Source organism: Protopterus annectens, chromosome 5.part1, assembly GCF_019279795.1.
Source record: "Protopterus annectens isolate FY-2018-M chromosome 5.part1, PAN1.0, whole genome shotgun sequence".
NCBI lineage: Eukaryota > Metazoa > Chordata > Ceratodontiformes > Protopteridae > Protopterus > Protopterus annectens.
In genome coordinates, this window is record NC_056736.1 from 588311964 (window position 1) to 588331893 (window position 19930).

Sequence of the window (19930 nt, forward strand, 5' to 3'; positions counted from 1 at the left end):
GAAGAACAGAACCAGTGGCAGCCACCCTGGAGGAGGCCTGCACAGCATCAAAACCACACTGCAAGGAATGTTTACCTACCTGTTCAGACACATGAACTAAATCCTGCAACTCTTTACACTCAATACCTTCAGCCAGAGCATCCACCTTAGATTTCAACTGTGAAAGAAGATAATTCTGATATTTTAACATGTGAAACTGACAATTCAACGCCTCATGGCTAAAGTGGAAGAAGTATACACTTTCTTTCCCCATCTATCCAAAGCCCTTGCCTCTTTATCAGGAGGGACAGGATTTTTAACAACTGAGGCCTTCACACCTTTAGGCCCCTGAGAGACAGTTTCTGGGTCTGCCCTAGGACTCTTAAAAGATACTTATGAGCTTCAGGCACCCTATAATACCTATCCGGTTTAACTGGGGCAGGAGGCAAAGAATCAGGATTCAGGGAAGCCTCTGCAAACACATCTTCCACCACATTCAAAACAGGAGGTATAGCTAAAGGCCTATGCTGGGGTAAAAACAAGAATTCCCTAAGCCTTTTCCTGGAATCAGAGAAATCTTGACCTTCTCATTTAAAATGCTCCCTCATGGAATGCAGAGTCTCTGAAAATGAAAAATCCTCAGGAGGAGAAGCAGAAGGAGTAGAATCATCCACATCAGAATCAGAATAAGGAGGGTACTCCTGCAAGTCTTCAGCCGAAGACTCCAAAGCCTCCGAGCATTGCTCAAAACTCTCAAACTCAGGTTCCACCCTAGGCCTCTTATCAGGAGGGGGCATAGAACCCCTAATCATAGTAATCAAATCCTCTGCCATTTTAAGCATATGTTTCTTAGGCAAAGATCCTGAAGTACTAGGAGAAACCCCCACAGAAGCTAAACTTGGCCTGCCCCTCAAAGAAGCCTTGGAAACTGAAGGAGAGGCTCTAACCACCTTAGGAAGAGAGGGAAGAACAGCCACCTGAGAAGCCCCCTCAGCCTGGCCTACTTCCTGAGGGGATACATCCTGTAACAGTAAAGTCTCTTCCTGAGACTCCAAAGAGACACCTGGCAAAACCTCCGGCTCCACTGAGCCTTCCAAAGAACCGACGCCTGGGACTGTCGGTTCCTCCACCCTAGGCTTTGCTGCTTTATCTTTGCGTTTTTAGCGAAGCAAGGCCGGAGCATCCGACGGCATTTTATAATTACAACGCTTCCCAAACACTAACCTGGCACAGTCTAACCTTCTCTTAATAGTGCGTTTGTTAAATCTAGCACAAGAGCGGCATCCAACAACGCCGTGCTCAGGCCCTAAACAAGGTATACACAAAGTATGGTAATCCCTATGAGGTATCTGTTTCCCACAAGAAATACAGTTATTCACTTTTTCTGACATCCGGTTAAATACTGAGGCAAGAAAAACCAAAATATTCCCCAACGGGGTACTTAGCCAACTTTGATTCGGTCTGAAACTCTGACTTCAGAAACTTTCAGAACGCCAACCTGCACTCGCAAAATTGCTTCTGCATCGGACCATGCGGCAAAAAAGACTGAGGATATGACGTCGGTCATGCGCATTAGTACCCTGACGTACTGACGTCAGTCTAATGCGCCCTGACCGACGTCAGCCATAAACTTTGGTATTCGGGCCGACTGGACAGCGGACTACCCAATAGTTAGGACTGCAGCAATGTGGAATGAAGAACATCAAAATTGGCACATAAACTTACACAAACTTGGGTTTAGACCCTAGCTAAATTCATGGGAATTTTAGGCAGCTTCCTCTTGGCTTGATTTTTCCATAGACTCTTTCCAAACTGTCTCACATTCGTTTGGATCACTCTTCCTCCTGCACAGCACTCTTCCCAGAATTGCTGTTCCATGCATAAAACACCCCCTGCAGTGTGAAGCCAATGTCTCCGATTTCCATGGTCAGAGTCCTTCTTTTGTATCTATTAAATTAACCAGGTCCATCAGTAGTTACTAGACAAGCAGTCTGGGAGAGATCATTTAGGAGCCTAGCCCAAATTCTCAATAGCCCCAAAGAACAGTCTGGTTACGTGACTTGCTTCCAAGGTCATGCAGACGGCAGATGAAGGTGGAAAGATTCAAACCTTGTATTCCTAGTACAGGAAGCATCTCATTAACAATTTAGAGCTTTAGTCCTCTGCTCTAACTGCCATATTTAAAAGTACAGTCCACTTGCATTGGTCAGGAATCAAACCTGGGTCAACTGCTTGGAAGGAGCTATGCTCACTACTATGCCACCAATGCAATTAACTGCTTAACACCAGCAAAATTTAAATTAATCTCTCTACCCAGTACAAACACCTTCCTCTCTTAAATGACAACACACCATTTTCTGCACAGCAACATTTACAAGACATCATTTTAACACAATATACAATTATACAGCTATAACAGGTACCTGGTATTTCGTTAGCAGATGTAAATGTGGGTCACAAAAAATATCTGAACCTAATAGTAGCCATCGTAAATGTGGCTGCATAAGGAGAAAGGGGAAGCCTGCAGTGTGCGATCACAGTACAACAGGGATTGGGGAATGGACCCTTTCCCTGATGCGGTGCAATGTTATCGTTAGTATATATAATTAGCGAGGGGTGGGGTGGTTCAGACTCACATAAAAGGTGCAAGAGTGGGTTTGCTCCAGAACAAAAAAAACATTTTTTTTGCTGCTGTTTTGTTTTGATTTGACATTCTGGATGCCTGTGTCTGACACCTGACATTCAGAAAATGTGATGTAATGACATACAAACATAAAAGAAAGACTGCAAGGCCTTTTTACAGGCATAATATATGAACCACAGAAACTTCTTTTTTCATTTAAGAGTTAACCAATTATAGAAAGACTTGAGTTGTTTATGGTCTACAGTATTCATTTACTACGCATCTTTACCAGGGCAGTAGAGTAGCTGAGATGCATGCTTCTCCCTTGTGTATTCGGGAACAGACTGCTAGATGGTCACTGCCTGTATACAAAGGTCAACTTTAGAAGCAGGGAAGACCCTCTGGAAAGGAGGAGCCATATAGCAATATGCCTCATGGTATAATTTAGTAAGTTTGTCTTTTATTTTTATTTATTTATTATTTTATTGCATTCATAGCATGACAGAAGTTGCCTATCCAAACACCTTTCCTATAAAAGTTTACTTACTAAGCTGTCTTTTGGTAACTTCTTACGTCTAGGCCAAGTACAACTTGTAATGACTATAGCTGTTACAAGCAGCACTATATACTGTACCCAAGTGATTACAGGAACAATTCAGTTCAGTGTAAGTGCATCTACACACCAGCAGTTTTTATAAAACAGTACAATGCATCTTTCCCCACCAAATTTATGTTTAAAAAGTACCTTGAATTTGTCCCCACAACAGCGCTTCAGTAGCATATTACATGTCTTGAAGTCTGGAAAGTTACATTTTTTTTCCATTTTTCTGAATTTTTAACTTCATGAAAAAGGATTCTCTGCAGACCAGTTGAAAATACTTCCATTATTTTACTGTCTGTACAAAGGAGGTATCCTTTGGTGGAGAATCAAAAGTTCGCAAGGAGGCTACTTCATCATCACAATGTAAGAACGGAGACGAGAATCTCTCTTTGTCATACAAAGAGCCCCCACATCGCTGAAGCAGAAAGAAGGGTTACTTTTTACTGTTCAAGGACTTCACTGGTATCTGCAAAGGTTCTCACCTATGCATTAAGTTAGGATATGATTCTGGTACAGGCAAATGCAGGTACCAATGAAGGTGCAGGCATAACTTTACCGTGTCTATCACAGAGGTTAATGAGCCACATTCGGCTACTTCAATGGATGGCTTGTGATCCCTTGTTCTGGAAGCTGTCAAAATTAAAGCATTCTTCCTTTAAGAAGCACTGGAGGACTTGCATTTCCCCATCATTTGCCTACCTTCCTCAGGTGTCTGTTGCACTTGGATACAGTGATAGAAACCCCTGACAAAGGCACTAATACAATTTAACTTTGTGAGCCATCCTCTTCAACTACTCATTTACCATCATAGTTAACTCCTCCTCCCTGTTGGTTTACCAGCCGTCCCTCTTTGGCTGGTGAAGTGATAAAAGTGTGATAAGGTGAGGGGAACCAGAGAACCACAACTGCACGAGGAGGTATGCTGCTTACATGGGTGTGATCACATTCCCTGAAGTGTGCTACCATTCTCTGTAGGCGGGGGGCATGAGGTCACAGGGTATGTTTCCTCCATGACCCACACACTCAACCAAGCCTCAGTGCTGTCCTAAACTCCAAAATTCCTAGAACATATAGAAAGAGCAAATTCCAATAACAGACTATACTTAATGTCACCCCCCCCCCACAAACAAACCACACCTCATTACTTTCCCACCAGCTCCAACAGAAGCCCAAGCTGCTAACAGAACTTGTGTCACTCCAGTCATATAATAAGGGATTTATCCCTCTATGCCCAGAATCTGGCTAAGATAATACTTCAGACTACAGAATGGGGCAAACTTTTTTAAGATGTTATGAGAATAACTTATTTTAACCCCTTTATAAACATACAGAAAAGCGATAACTAGTATGGGACACTCAGCAGATGAAAAACTTTGGCAATGCAGGACTTGTGGCACTTAGCAGAAGAACTGTAGTACCAGCCGTGAAACACTGTCTGCATCAATCACCGTGGAACACACGCTATACTGTATGAATACCTCACACACAGAGATGGGCGCTATATCAAAGTCAGAAGACAAACTCTGGCATTTACAGGGAATAACGGATAATGTGATTATTCTGTCAGGCAAAATGGGAGTAGAAGAAAAGTACAGTTTTGTGCCTACCATAAATGTAGATGTCCGATAGATATGCAACTGCAGTCCTGACATATGGGTTGTCCTGCCTCGGTCGGCCGGATTTTAAAGTCTGGGTCTGGCGTCGGCTGATGTCGCCTCTTCCCCGACGTCAGAGTGGCTGGGGTATAAAAGCATCAGTCGACGCCATCTTCTTCAGTATTTCTTGCCCCAGATGCCAGGTGCCCTCCAAGGAAGGCTAAATTTAGAGAATACATAAAATTCCAGACATGCACAATAGTAATAAACAGATACACCATAAAAGCTATCCCCAGCTAAGTTGGAAAAGGGGGTAGTGGACCCAAAAAGGTAAATTACAGAGGGGTAGGAGAGAGGGTAAACCTGACTGCAGTTGCATATCTATCGGACATCTACATTCATGGTAGGTACAAAACTGTACTATGTCCTTCAAGAATGCAACTGCAGTCCTGACATATGGGTTGAATACCATAGCCAAGCTGGGGGTGGTAGGATCTAAGAAAAGGATGGTGTAGCTAAAATACCCTGCAGGACTGCCGAAGCAAAGCCTGCTCTGGATCTGGAGTATAAAGGCAGGTTGTAGTGTTTGGAAAATGTATGCACGGAGCTCCATGTAGCAGCTTCTGGAATGTCCTTTGTAGCCACCCCTCTTAGAAAGGCTGTGGAGGTGGCTATAGCTCTGGTGGAGTGTGGCCTGATATTGGCTGGCACACCTTTTCCATGGAAAGAATAACAGAATCTGATGCAGTGTCCAATCCATTTTGAAATTGTTTGTTTGGAAATTGCCTTTCCTTGCACTCCAGCAGTGTAAGCTACAAATAGTTGGTCAGACTTTCTGTTGGCCTTTGTTCTGTCCAAGTAGTAGCGTAATTGTCTGTGTATGTCCAAAGTGTGCAGCAGCTTTTCTCCTTTATTTTGAGGATTGGTAAAGAAAGTAGGCAGGTGAATTGCTTGACTTAGAGACACCCTGGATATCACTTTTGGCATGAATGAAGGATTGGTTCTTAAAGAAACTCTGTCCTGATGAAAAATGAGGAATGGAGGTACTGCCATGAGGGCCTGTATCTCAGAGACTCTTCTTGCTGAGGTAACTGCCAACAGGAAAACTGTTTTCCAGGAAAGAAATTGCATTTCTGAAGATACTGCTGGCTCAAAAGGAGGAAGAGTTAATTTTTCCAAGATGAAGTTGAGGTCCCATGCAGGCACTGGTGGTTTCCTGGGAGGTTTGATATTCTTTATCCCTCTTAGAAACTGTCTTAACAAAGGATGTGAAAACACAGGTGGATCACAGTTTTATTTTGCTGAGATTGCTGAAGCGTGTATTTTTATGGAAGAATATGAAAGGCCACTATGAAGCATTTCTGCCAAGTATTCTAGTATCTGTGGCATGCTTATTACTGATACATCCTGACCCTTGTTGGCATTCCAGGTGATGAATCTCTTCCATTTGGATGAATAAGTTTTTCTGGTGGAAGGTCTGACTGCTTCCAGTAGGATCTCTTGAACTTTTTTGGAGAGAGAGATATGGGTAGAAGTCATGGAACCCTCCAAGCTGTCAGCTGCAATGTTTGCAGGTTGGGATGAACAGTCCTGTAATTGTGCTGAGTTAGAAGCAGAGGCCATTGAGGCAGGGGCCACGGCTTGGTGCGAGATATGCTCCTTAGTAAGGGATACCAGTGCTGCCTTGGCCAGTCTGGAGCTATCAAAATACCTTTCGGTTGCTCTGCTTTGATCTTCAGTAACACCTTGGTCATTAATGGTAGAGGTGGGAATGCATAGATTGTCAGAGAATTCCAGCTGAAGGAGAGAGCATCCATTCTCCAGGCTTGAGGATGGTGTGTCCTCGAACAGAACTTCTTCAGATGATGATTGAGGTGAGAGGCAAAGAGATCTATGTCCGGCCTTCCCCATGCATGAGTTATTTGCGAAAAAATGTCTGGCTGCAGCATCCATTCGTGCGGGTCCAAAATGTTTCTGCTTAGACTGTCCGCCAGAACATTGTCCTTGCCTGGAACAAACTGGGATTGCAACTGTAAGTTCAGTTTCAGGGCCTTTTCCCAAAGAGTCATTGTTAGTCTGCAGAGGGGGTAAGAATGAGTGCCTCCCTGTTTGTTTATGTACCACATGACGGTGGTGTTGTCTGTCTTTATTAGCAGATGACCTTGCTGAAGAAATTTTCCGAAGGCCTCGATTGCATGAATCACTGCCAACATCTCTTTTTGATTTATGTGCAGATGCACTTCCCGGGGTGCCCATTGCCCTTGAATGCATCTGCCCTCCATGTGCACCCCCCATCCATGATCTGAGGCGTCTGTTGTAATGGTTTGACTCGCTTGAGGTTTGTTGAAAGACATGCCTTTGTTTAATTGACTTGCTTGTGCCCACCACAAAAATTCCTTTTGAAGACATGGAATGAGTGGAATAATTTCTTCTAAGTTGTGGCTGTGTTGAGACCATAAACTTTTTAGGTACCATTGTAGTTTTCTCATGTGTAGTCTTGCCAGTGGAATCAGAAGAATGCAAGATGCCATGAAACCCAGGGCCTGCAGGATTTTCCTTGCAGTCATCTGGGTGAGCTTTGCTAGGCTTTTGAAGTAATCTGGTAATTGTTCTTGTTTTTCTTCTGTGAGGAAAGCCATTTGTGAGTTTGTGTCCAGTTTGGCTCCTAGAAAAATTATTTGTTGGGATGGCAGTAGTCTTGATTTTTGAATGTTGACTCTGTATCCCAAAGCCTGTAGTAAGTGTATGACATAGTCCAAGTTTCTTATCAAGGCTTGTTTGCTGTCCGCTTGTATAAGGCAGTCGTCCAGGTAAGGGTAAATTTGTATCCCCTGGAGTCTGCAATGTGCAATTACTGATGCCAGGCATTTCGTGAATACTCTGGGCGCAGTAGATAAGCCAAACGGCAATGCTGAGAATTGATAATGCTCTGACCCTGCAAGAAATCTGAGGTATCTTCTGCAACTGTGTCTGATTGGGACATGCAGGTATGCCTCCTTGAGGTCCAGAGTAACCAGCCAAGACCCCTTGCCCAGCATGGGAAGAAGTTGCTGTAACGTCAGCATTTTGAATTTTGGCACAATGAGAAAGGTGTTTAGAGCGGACAAGTCCAGTATAGGTCTCCATTGCTTTTCTTTTCTTGGAACAAGGAACAGTCTTGAGTAGAATCCCTGGCCTTGTTCCTGAGGAGGAACCTTTTCTATTGCTTTGATCTGTAACAGGTTTGAAACTTGTATGAGTGCCTCTGCCCTTTGATTTTGTGGCAGGTTTGGCATGCCTTGTCTTGTTGGTAAGGTATGGAAGTGGAACCTGAAACCTTTGTCTATTATGTCCAGAATCCATTTGTCCTTTGTTAAGACGTGCCAATTCTTTGAAAATAAGGATAATTTTCCGCCTAAAGGTGCTTCTCTTTGAGCCTTGGTCGGCGGTGTCAAAGCCAAGTCATTGTGATTGTCCCTGTGGAGCAGTAGAAGTCCCTGCGCCACTTCTCTGATTAGTTGGTTGCCATTGGCGGCCCCTGTAGGAGCCTCGGTATTGCCCTCTACCTCGAGCACGCCTGTTTTTTCCCCTTTGGAACTTGTCAGTGTCTGGAAAGGACCGATTCTTTGAAGGCCAATTCCTGCTGAACCTGGAGGAAATCTTTGACTGTTTGTACTGATTTAGCCTTTTCCTCAATAGATTTCAACACACCCTGTGCATTAGCACCAAATAGCTTCTGTTTTTCCAGAGGTGCATCTAGGAGCTTTACTTTAACATGATCTGGCAATGCCTGTTCTTTCAACCAAGCATGTCTACGTATGACGGCCCCTGTCATAGCTGCCTTACATGAAGCTTCCAATGCATCATAACCACACTGAAGAAAATGATTGCTAACCTGCTGAGTATTATGAACCAAATCCTGCAAGGCCTTTCTATCTAAAGGCTCAGGAGAGGCTAACTTTTTCTGCAAATCATCCATCAAGAAATCCTGATACTGAAACATATGAGAAAGACAGTTAAGTGCCCTCATGGCAAGGGTGGTTGAGGTATAAACTTTTTTGCCCCATCTCTCCAAGGACCTAGATTCCCTGTCTGCGGGAAAAGGGTTTCTGGCCGTGGAGGTGGCCACTCCTTTGGGCCCCTGAGAAATAGTTTCTAGATCCACAGAGTGGGCCTTAAAGAGATGCTTATGAGTTTCAGGAACCCTGTAATATCTGTCTGGCTTGACAGGAGCAGGAGGGAGAGAATCAGGGGAAGCACTGGAGTCTGAGTGCACATCATCCAAGACATCCAACACTGGAGGAATAGCTAAAGGTCTGTGCTGGGGTAACTTAAGGAAAGTACGTAGCCTTTTCCTGGAGTCAGAGAAATCCTGGCCCTGCCACTGAAAATGCTCTCTCATGGAGTGGAGAATTTCCCCGAAAGAAATATCCTCTGGAGGAGAGGCAGAGGGAATGGATTCATCAGCATCAGAATCCTCGTAGGCCTGGAAGGATTCTTCCTGGGAATCTGAATGGTCTGAGTCCCCAGAGGCTTCATCTGAGGAAGGGAATCTGTCTGCTCAACCCTAGGCCTTTTATCTGCAGGCGGCTGAGAACCTCTGTCTGGATGTGCCTGAGAACCTCTGATTAAGGAAATTAGATCTGCAACTAAAGTCGTGATCTGTTTATCAGAAGTGGAACCCTGGGAAAAGGCTTTAGGAGGGTGAGCCTTAGCCTGGCTGGCAGCCTTAGCACGTGTGTAGGCCTTGATGGACATAGGGACCGGAGGCCTAGCTGCCCCACGTGCTGGAGTAACTTTATCCACCGGTATGGTGTCAGGTAAATCCTGGGCTTCGGTTTCAGGAGGAAAAACAACAACCGGCACCGGGGTAACCTCCAGGACTGAAGTGTACAGTAAAGCGATGTCGTCGGTCCGGAGCGGTTGAATTACCGCCTCCGAAGAGACCGATGCACTCGCGGTAGGCTTTGGCGTGGTGTCTGTGGAAGTTGTGGGCCGAGAATGTCGGTCCTGGTCCTTCCGTTTTTTGGAAATATGTGTTGTCGGTAGTTCCGACGGCATGATATAGGAGAAAATTTCCCCAAAAAAGTCTTCAGCAAAATCTGCCCGGCGCCTGAGTGTGCACTTATTGAAGCAAGCACAGGCAGCACAGGCCGAGACGTCATGGTCTGGGCCCAGGCAGGGAAGGCAGTAAGAATGGAAGTCCTTATGAGGTATTTGTTTACCACAAGACAAACAATTATTAACTTTTGCAGTTTTATCTGACATCGGCTGAGGCAAGAAAAGGTCCCCCAATGGGGTACTTAGCTTTTTGATGACTTCGGTAACTGAAAACACAGGAGCTGGCCGACCGGCACTTGCAAACTGCTTCTGCTTCGGGCACTGCGTGGCAAGAAAGACTGAAGAAGATGGCGTCGACTGATGCTTTTATACCCCAGCCGCTCTGACGTTGGGGAAGAGGTGACATCAGCCGACGCCAGACCCAGGCTTTGGAATCCGGCCGACCGAGGGGCTGCCTGAGGCAGGACAACCCATATGTCAGGACTGCAGTTGCATTCTTGAAGGACATCCTACATGTTCTGATTTACTATTAGTAGCCCCCCCCTAAAGAAAACTTGACTCCTTCAGGTGTGATTTTCAGAGTATAACTACCACAGCTGTCCCACTTTTTCAAGAATTGCTTCCCTTGGAGCGGGACTTGGGTAGTACACTGAACACGTTCAAGTCCTACAGAAATACTGTAACGTAAAAGTACAGCTATAGACCAATAGACCAAACCAGTTCTGAAGTACAACGGTAGCCTGGCATACTCTATATATCCCTCTTAATTTCATGTAACGTCACTGTTTAAAAAATAAGAGCAAACAGTAAATATTCAAGTTGCTTTTTATTTCATTGTAATTGCATAGCAAATGCAAGACAAAATTCCAACAACATTCTAGATTTACAAAACAAAAACAAAGAATGCTATGAATTATAACACTATGTGTGCTGCTGGAAATATATTTTTCATGGGAATGGTAAATTCAAACCTCTGTTGTATATTTACTTCTGATATTTTATAGGTACAAAATGGCAGTTCTCTGTAATTAAATAAATATATATATACACATATATGTACTGTACACTTGTCAACTTGGTAGCTGCATACTACATATAATACATAGTCTTTTGCACAGTTTTCCAATAGTCTCCAAGCATCTTAGCATACTGAAAAAGGTAGAGGGGGACCCCTCACTATAATTTTTGCTACAGAATATGCAATAAACAAGATGCCATCAGAAGAAATCATGTTCCGATCGTGTGTTCATTTCTGCTTCTAGAACAATAAGCTTCAACTATTTATACCTGTAACAGGATCAATAAATTTGACAGTCATTAACAGTTTGGTGTGCATAATTCAATGCATGCAGGCCAGCAATCACTACATCTTGTGTGTCATGGCACAACATATTTGGCAGGCTCTGACAGTTATGCATCTGAAGACTTAATAAATCAATGATGCCCTCTTTTTATGCAAACTAAACCTCCACTGAATACTTTTTTTAAGACTTATTCCAGAGTCATATTTGCTTTAAAAAATTTGAAACTTCACTGATTTGTATGTTTCCATCACAACCAAGATACCCAGTACTTTTAAGCAACTTTTAGGTAGAAGTGTCTTGTACAAACTGCTACAGTCTACTGCCAATTTTACAGTAATCCTGAATAATGCACATCTTTTGAAACTGAAATAATGAATGACCACATTATACTTCAGAGATCTGCTTCTACAGGTACAGTCCTACATCTAGACAACTTCAGAGCCCCCCCCCCCCATGCTAAGCTTATGTCTCCTGCCTTTGGACAGGTGTAGGACTCTACCTACAGCAAGAGATCCTTGACTGCAATGACTGCATCAGTGACTTACACGAAGCCCATATACATCCAACACGCAATAACAGTCATAATGGCCAATGGTTGTAGATACGTAGTACTCGTGTGCTGCAATAAAAACTGGTGTCAGCCAAAATGAAGGTGTTCTTGACTGTCCATGGTACTCCTATTACATGACTCTCAAAATCTGCTATGATGCTGCCAAAAGGCTATGCTTCTATGGTTAATTACCTAACTACCATTAAAATTTACAACTCTACAGTGCACTCAAGCTTTAGTAAGGATTTTACATCATTCTAGGAAATTTCTACATGACCTACACTATCACATCTGGTATACCACTATTACTGGTCGAATTATATTGCTCATACAATAATACTTTCTGTCACTTAAGTTAAAATGGGTACTTAAGACTTTTCTCCAGAAGCTATGGAAAAATATGTATTCTTTACATTCTAAAAAAAGAGTTGTCAGGTTTCTTATTTTCCTCAAATATGCTATCCTTCTCTTTGCTTTACATTCCACCTGTGGCTTTGCAGCCAACTGCCTATGAGCAAGCCGTCTTACAGAATCCCACAACTTTGTTCAATGTAATCCTTTCCACTTCTTTCTAAGGAAGCTGAACTCCAATTGCTGATTCTACAGCTTCCTTGCTGGAACAGTATATCGATCCTGATTCTACAGCTTCCTTGCTGGAACAGTATATCGATCCTGATTCTACAGCTCCCTTGCTGGAACAGTATATCGATCCTGATTCTACAGCTTCCTTGCTGGAACAGTATATCGATCCTGATTCTACAGCTTCCTTGCTGGAACAGTATATCGATCCTGATTCTACAGCTCCCTTGCTGGAACAGTATATCGATCCTGATTCTACAGCTTCCTTGCTTTAACAATATATCGATTTTCTCTTGGTCCATGGAATACATTCAATCTCATCTTTCTAAATTCTTACCTTCCTTAACATTTCCTTCACATCATTTTTTAAATTACTGCACGTCTGCACTTTTTTATTGTATTATTTACTCCATCATCTACATACTTTTAACACTTATCCTATATAAAAACAAACATTTCTTTAATGTCTTCACAAATATAAAACAGAAAAGACAAGAAACATACTATTATCAACATGGTAATCCTTTTTTATGGGGATGGAATGTGTAGCAAAGACAACCATAAAAGATATGTTGTTTCTTTTCTAGTGAACGCTGAGGCACAAATTTGCCTACCACATAGACCCACAATCCCATCAGAATATTTTTAATCAAATACACTTTCTCCTACAAGACGACAAAAAAGTTCTCCATAACTGCATGGTTTATCTCATCCTATTCAACACATATCCAGTTGTGAATTTCTGCTACTATTCTTGCAAAATTATACCCAATACCCCAGAATTATTTCGGCTAAAGTAAACAAACTAATTCTCTCAGAGTTCCAAAAAACTTCAAATTTCTCCTTATTAATACTTCACTCAAGGTTGGATACGCTTTTCTAAAATTTTACTACAGTTTTTTATGCCTAATTTATCTGCCATTAAATGTATGCAATCAAAGTAAGTTACTGCTACCAGGTAGTTAAGGCATTCCTCAGTTTCCAATTCACATTACCACTTGATATTTCAAATACTTTTAAAACTACACCTATAAGAGTAACATAATGCCGGACATACTACACATCCTTGAAGGCTACAGCCGAGATGTCAGAGGAAAATAACTTGTTACAATAAAATCTTTGGATCACTGCCTGGTTGTAATTTGCTGTTTCTTGGTGCCTGGCGGTTGCTGTTATACTACACATTCTTCTTGGTTATTTTACCTATAAGTACCTCTGCATTTGTACAGCCTTGACAATTCATGATTGTCCTGGACAAACTTTGCTCAGCTGCGATAAATATCACTTTGGGTGTCCCCTGTTATTACGCCCACAGGTCTAGCGGTATCTAACCAGTTGCAAAAATGGCAAAATAAATAAAGTACACATTAAAAGAGTACAACAAATTTCAAAGAAAACTATACGAGACTGAAAAATCACAAATTTCTTCATGAAAGATGTGCAAAGACTGAATATATCAGTTTTACCAACTATTTGCCTAACATAACAGAAACCTGTATTGTTTTATTTTGATAGTTAAAAAGTGAAATATTGGATCATGTTAAGTAATTTATTAAAAGCATGAAATCTAGATTTAAGTACTTACCATTTAACCAGCAACCCATGTTCCATGAAATGTTTCAGATTTGGTAGGGTTGGGCGCAGATCTGGTGTAGACAGGCCATGTTGGTATCTAAGCTGCAACATGAAATGTAAACAATAAGTCTGAAGAATGAAACCTGATGCTTTATAAAAATACACAGAGTACAAAAGATGATCCAACGAATCTTAGAAATTACTGCTGCTGATTACCAACTTATTTAAAATACTTTAGTTATCGTACAGAGGATGCAAGTGTCCTCAACAGCATAGACATAACAAACATTCCTTTATTTATGCACTGGAAAGAATCATGGAAATTAAACCACAAACAAGTGACAAGAATGCAGTTGTTTTCCAATACCCCCAGACTGTGGAACAACCTACGACAAGAACCGTGCCAATGACGAATGACAAATTAAAAACACTCCCAAACCTACTTAATAAACATTCAAAACCTGGATTCCATACTCATTCTGATAGCTTCTAACAGTGGCTGCCATGAAAAATAACCTGAAATGCCCTATCCTGTTATGTTCAGGATTTGACATTTTGTGTTACAACTTCAACAAAAGCTCTCTACCTCTCAGAGAATGGTACAGCAGTGAATTTAAATTTTGTTAAGATAATGCATGCATTGATATTTTAAAACAGTCCATGTTTCAGAGTGAATACATTGTCTCATCAATATTTATGCTCGTCTTCATTTCACTTGTGTTTGGAATTTTTCACACATCCACCAACTTCTACATACACCCACAAATCATGGATGTTAAAATAAGACATCAGCTTGCAAAAATAATACATTTAAAAGGTTAAAAATTCAACAAATATAGGCAGAACAGGAAAGTACATCTGAGAGGGTGTATACGGCATACTAAAAATGCCTGAATACAGAATCGTACTCAAAACCAAAAGATAACAGAACCAAAATGACAGTACTAAAAATAGCACCAAAAAAACAAAGCAAAAACAAAAGAAAAATAAGAAAAAAAAAACACACTGGAAACCACTGCAGAGACGCAAACAAAATTAGCAATAACCCTTCTTTAGTCACTGCTTTCGTCAATAGGACTTTTTCAGAAATAAAGACATCTCTAAAACCATTACTTTACACATGTTTGTAACATTAAATAACAAATAAAAACAATAAACAATAAATTAACTAATTAACACACCTCCCTCTTAAGATTTGTTATAAAACTTTAAGTAAATAATTACATACAAGGAATCTAGATATAAACAATAATAAAATTACTTAAATGCTTTTAAACTTTTATCTTTCAAAAAACATTTCATATTTATTACATCATTTAAACCAAGAAATTTGTCAGCCCCTAACTTAACTTGCCACATCGTTTCTCTTTTTTCCACCTTGTTTTTAAAATTGCCACCTCTTAAGTCCATAGGAACTTGTTCTAATACAGAAAATAAGACTTTTTTTGTACTTCTGACCCTTCTTTAATATGCTGAAATAATGCATTTTTTCTCATCTTTTGTCTTAATAGAATACATGTGCTCTTTAATCCTTTTTTCCAAACACCTCTTGGTCATACCCATGTAAAAGGCAGTGCAGCCTGAACACAAGAGTGAAAACTCAAGGACAGAAGAAAATAGATTAACAGACAATTTGTGAGTTTTGAATCTATGATTCAAAATTATTTAATTTATCTAAATTTGTTTTAAAACCTATTCATGTTCAAGTACTACAAATAGGGTTGAATTTTATACCGACAAAAAGAGCAGATTTGACCAAGATATTCTTGGAATTAAAATTCTTTACTTGAAAGTTATATTTGAAATATGTAAGGATATTGACTTGCAAAATTCTGTTTTGAGAAATCCTTCAACTTTTAATCCATTTAAACAACAATTTGAAAGTTTTTGAGTCAATGTGTGAGGAGGACATTAGAGAGTTACTAAGTAAAAACAGCAAGACAAGTTATAATTTAAGTAATGATGAAAGAATACCATTAAATGAGTTAAGACTAAATTTGGAACTTAAGATTTATGAAAGCTGATAATGGTGGGGGGCTTGCAATTACGGATAAGGATTCCTATGTCACATCTATGGAAAACATGTTGAACAATGCGGATGAATATGCCTTGGTTTCATCAAATGACGTTTATAAAAGTTACAAGATTATTTATTCTTTTTTGTATGAGTGTCTTATGAATGGTACAATAGATTTTGAAGCATATGATTTTCTTAAAAATGAAAATCCTACCTTAGGAATGTTATTTCGAATTCCTAAAATTCACAAAGACCCGACTAACTCACCCTTTAGCCATGTTGTGTCAGCCCCAAATAATGTCAAATGGAATGTCATTGTTTTTAGATGTAGTACTGAACACAATACTACAAAAGTTGGCATCTTATATAATATAAAAGATTCCTTGGATTTTTTTGGATAAATGATGTAAATTTAATGACACTTATGAACATGATAGTGAGAAGAATGGTATGCTCACAGTTACTTGCTCCCCTTTTTACCAATATTTCACAAGATACTGAGATAGCTATGTAAGATTATTTCAGACTAAGTTTACTGATATTTCCAATGACAATATTAACTTTTATTGTATGTTATTAGAAATGCTGTTACAAAATAATTATTTCATTTGTAATAAAATCTCTATAGACAAGTTAAAGGGGTTTCCCCTGCCTTTGGGTTGCTATGGTTTAGGTTGGTGGAAATTTTACTCTTTAGCCCCTATAATGAAGAAAAGTACAGTAATTTATTACAATAGATTTGTAGATTATTTGTGTTTTGTAATAGATGGTATGGATAATGAATGCTCACTATTTGTAGATTACATGAATGAGCATCCTGATTTTTTTTTAAATTCACAGCAGGTGATACTGGATACAAAGTTAATTTTTTTGGATGTTACTGATAGTTGGAAAAATGAGTCAAGAAGCTTTGTCAGCTGTATTTATAGGAAAAATACATTTTCCAATAGTTAGTTACAGCACCGGAGCAACCACTGACTATTCATTAAAAAGAATATTCCAAGGGGCAGTTTATTAGAGCCTCTAGAATGACAAGCGATGGAAGTATGTTTACTGAAGAAGTTGAGTTTTTATTTATTTGTAGAGGTTGTAATAAAGAATGTTTAGTGCAAACAGGGGAAGAAGTTAAATAAAAAACGAATATCTTATTTCAACCAAATTTAGTTAAATCTTTTAACAATTCTAAAAATAACACTACTGAGTTCAAAGGGGGGAGGGTTGTATTGATAAAACCATGACATGTTCTTTAGACATGGCTGTAGATGGCAGGTATCAGTGGAAATTGGAAAAGTTTTAAAGGGTTATAAATGAGATTTAAAACCACTGACAGTTCCCCACATTTTATTTACACTAAAACTAAAAATAAACTTATGTTACAAAATGATAGCACTAAGATACTTCCCTCGATAATTAATACTCACCTTGATAATATACTACTGCTGTTCCAAGGGTGACTTTCTTTTAAGTCCAAAGGTTTGGTATATATAAGTGTGTGTTCAGGCTACAATGCCTTTTTACATGGGTATGACCACTAGGTGTTTAGAAAAAAGGATTTAAAGATCACATGTATTCTATTATGACAAAAGATGAGAAAAATGCATTATTTACACATTCTAAAGAGGGTCAGAAATACAAAAATTCTTATTTTCTGTATTAGAAAAAGTTCCTATGGCCTTAAGAGGTAGCAACTTTCAAAACAAGGTGGGGAAAAAAATAGAAACCATGTAACAACTCTCCTGGTTTAAATGACATAATAAACATCAGTTTTTTTAAAGGTTAAAAATTAAAAGAATTTAAGTGATTTTATCATATTTTATACATGTATTTATTTACATAACATTTTACAAGAAGTTTTAAGACTGAGGTGTGTCTATTAGTTAACTAGTTAATTAATTGTTTGTTTATTCGTTATTGGATCTATCAAATGTATATAAAGTCATAGTTTTAGAGATGTCTATTTCTGAAGAAGTGTTACTGATGAAAGTGGTGAATAAAGGAGTACTACTACTAATTTCGTTTGCGTCTCTGCAGTGCTTTCCAGTGTTTTTTTTTTTTTTTAATACTGAATCGTTATTGTGGGAATTTTAGTACAGACGATAGCTAACGAGAGATGCCAATCCCCAGCATGAACTTTTGCAGCAGCTGGACATGCATTTGAACAAGCAGAGATACACTGTAGCACTGTGGCTTTTACATGAGCGTAGCTGTAAACGAGATTATATCACATACCGTTACTACAACCTGGCACTGGGGCCTTTCCAAGAAGCCTAGCTGTAAATGAGACTGCAACACAAACCGTTACTCGGCACTTTTTAAGAGCCCCAGCCAACATAGAAACATCCTTTGGTCAGGGCAAAGACAATTTATTTATTTTATTTATTTATTTATTTATTTCCAGTTTGATTACCGGGGAAGTCCACTGGGCCAGAACGTACCCATTTTCAGTGGAGGCCCGGGGAGAAAAGCTCCAAAAGCAAAGCAAATACAATCTGAGTTACATAGTGTAAAAGATAGTAAAAAAATATATACATTTGGAATAACATACATTGAATACAGTTAGTAAAAAAAAGCAAATACACGCAGTATACTTCAAAAAACATCATTCAGGAAGGAAGGTACAATAGATTTAGTAGTTTCCTTCAAGTAGCAGGTTTGACTGTATGAAAAGAAGGTGTAAGGTTACATGCTATTTACAATATTTACATATGAGGAGTAGAGAGGGAGAAAGTACATAAACTGAGAGTAGAATATAGTTTGATCAAGCAGTGATCGGGAGAGAAAAGAGAAGAAAAGAAGATAGTATTAGGGTAGAGTAAAGAGAAAGGATGTAGAGGGTTCAAGGGGAATTTATGTAGATTTATGTAGGATGTAAGCAGGTGCACTTATGTTTAGAGGATAAGTAAGAGAAAAGTTGGATTTTGAAGGCTTCAGTGTTAGATGTTGTTCTAAGAGAAGAAGGGAGAGAGTTCCAAAAAAGACAAAAAAGTAAGGTAAAAATAAACTGATAACAGGAACACTACAGTTTCTAAAAGCAAATAAATTTTTAATGAGTCATAAGCAGGTATGATAAAACTTGTTAATTAGCAATGAACTGTAACATAACAGGACTATTTATTTAAAATACCTTACTCATCATACACAGGCTATAACAGTCATCCTCAGCATGGACATAATGAATATTTGATCTTGCACTGGGAAGAATGGCAATGAAACCAAATGAACAACAACAACTTGAGATGTGATAATATGAAGTAAAATGATGTACTATTAACCCATGACAGATGCCTGTATCCTTGATGGACACTAAAACATCAGCTTGCGTCACACAAACATAATGTTCCTGAGTCAGTTATTACATGGCAAACAAAAATTTTACCTGAAGAGAATGACAGAAATAATTCCTTCAGCTAGCATGATGCATCCAGAATTCAATATTACATGTGTACATTGCTATAGCTGTACCATGTTTTGAGGGAAAACTGAAAACTGGGTGGGTGGGAGACATGTTAACCAAGTAGGTGCACTCAGCTTTCACAGTTAACATAAACCACTTCGAGAAGAACATCTGACATATACAAACAGACGCACAAACACTAACTCATCGCTCACAATCTTACAGAGAGAGCATCAGCCTATCACAGTGTGTGTGTGTGTGTGTATATATACTAAGAACTGAACTTCGTGACAATAAAAGCATTCAAAAAAATAGTAAATCACACCAACAACTCTTGTAGAACTTTAGCGCTTTCGTCTTATTTATTATCAAGACTTCTTCAGAAAGACATGTTTCATAAGTATGAGCAACCATTTTCACTTCCTTTATATACATTAGTTCTAGCAGGCCATTTAAATTAACAACAGTTCCTTTCCAATAGTAAAGTGTGACAAATGGAACAAAATCAGAAACACATGACCGGTATGACAGCTTGTCAGTCAGAGAACCCTGACAAAGTACAGACAAGCGCCGTGAGACCTACAGTCCTAGCTTTTAATTACTCAGTTTAAACAGCCAGCTAAGGTTACACCACTTTAGAAGATTAAACCAGCACTATGTGAAAGAATAAATG

General features: G+C 39.5%; 1 protein-coding gene across 1 annotated transcript in view; it reads right to left on the minus strand.

Moving 5' to 3' along the window:
- Positions 1–19930, minus strand: part of UVRAG (UV radiation resistance associated) — a 2169435-nt gene that overhangs the window by 152696 nt on the left and 1996809 nt on the right. Inside the window, exon 14 of the mRNA XM_044073201.1 lies at positions 13857–13948. Coding sequence (XP_043929136.1) covers positions 13857–13948 — 92 coding nt within the window. The remainder of the gene's footprint in view (positions 1–13856; positions 13949–19930) is intronic.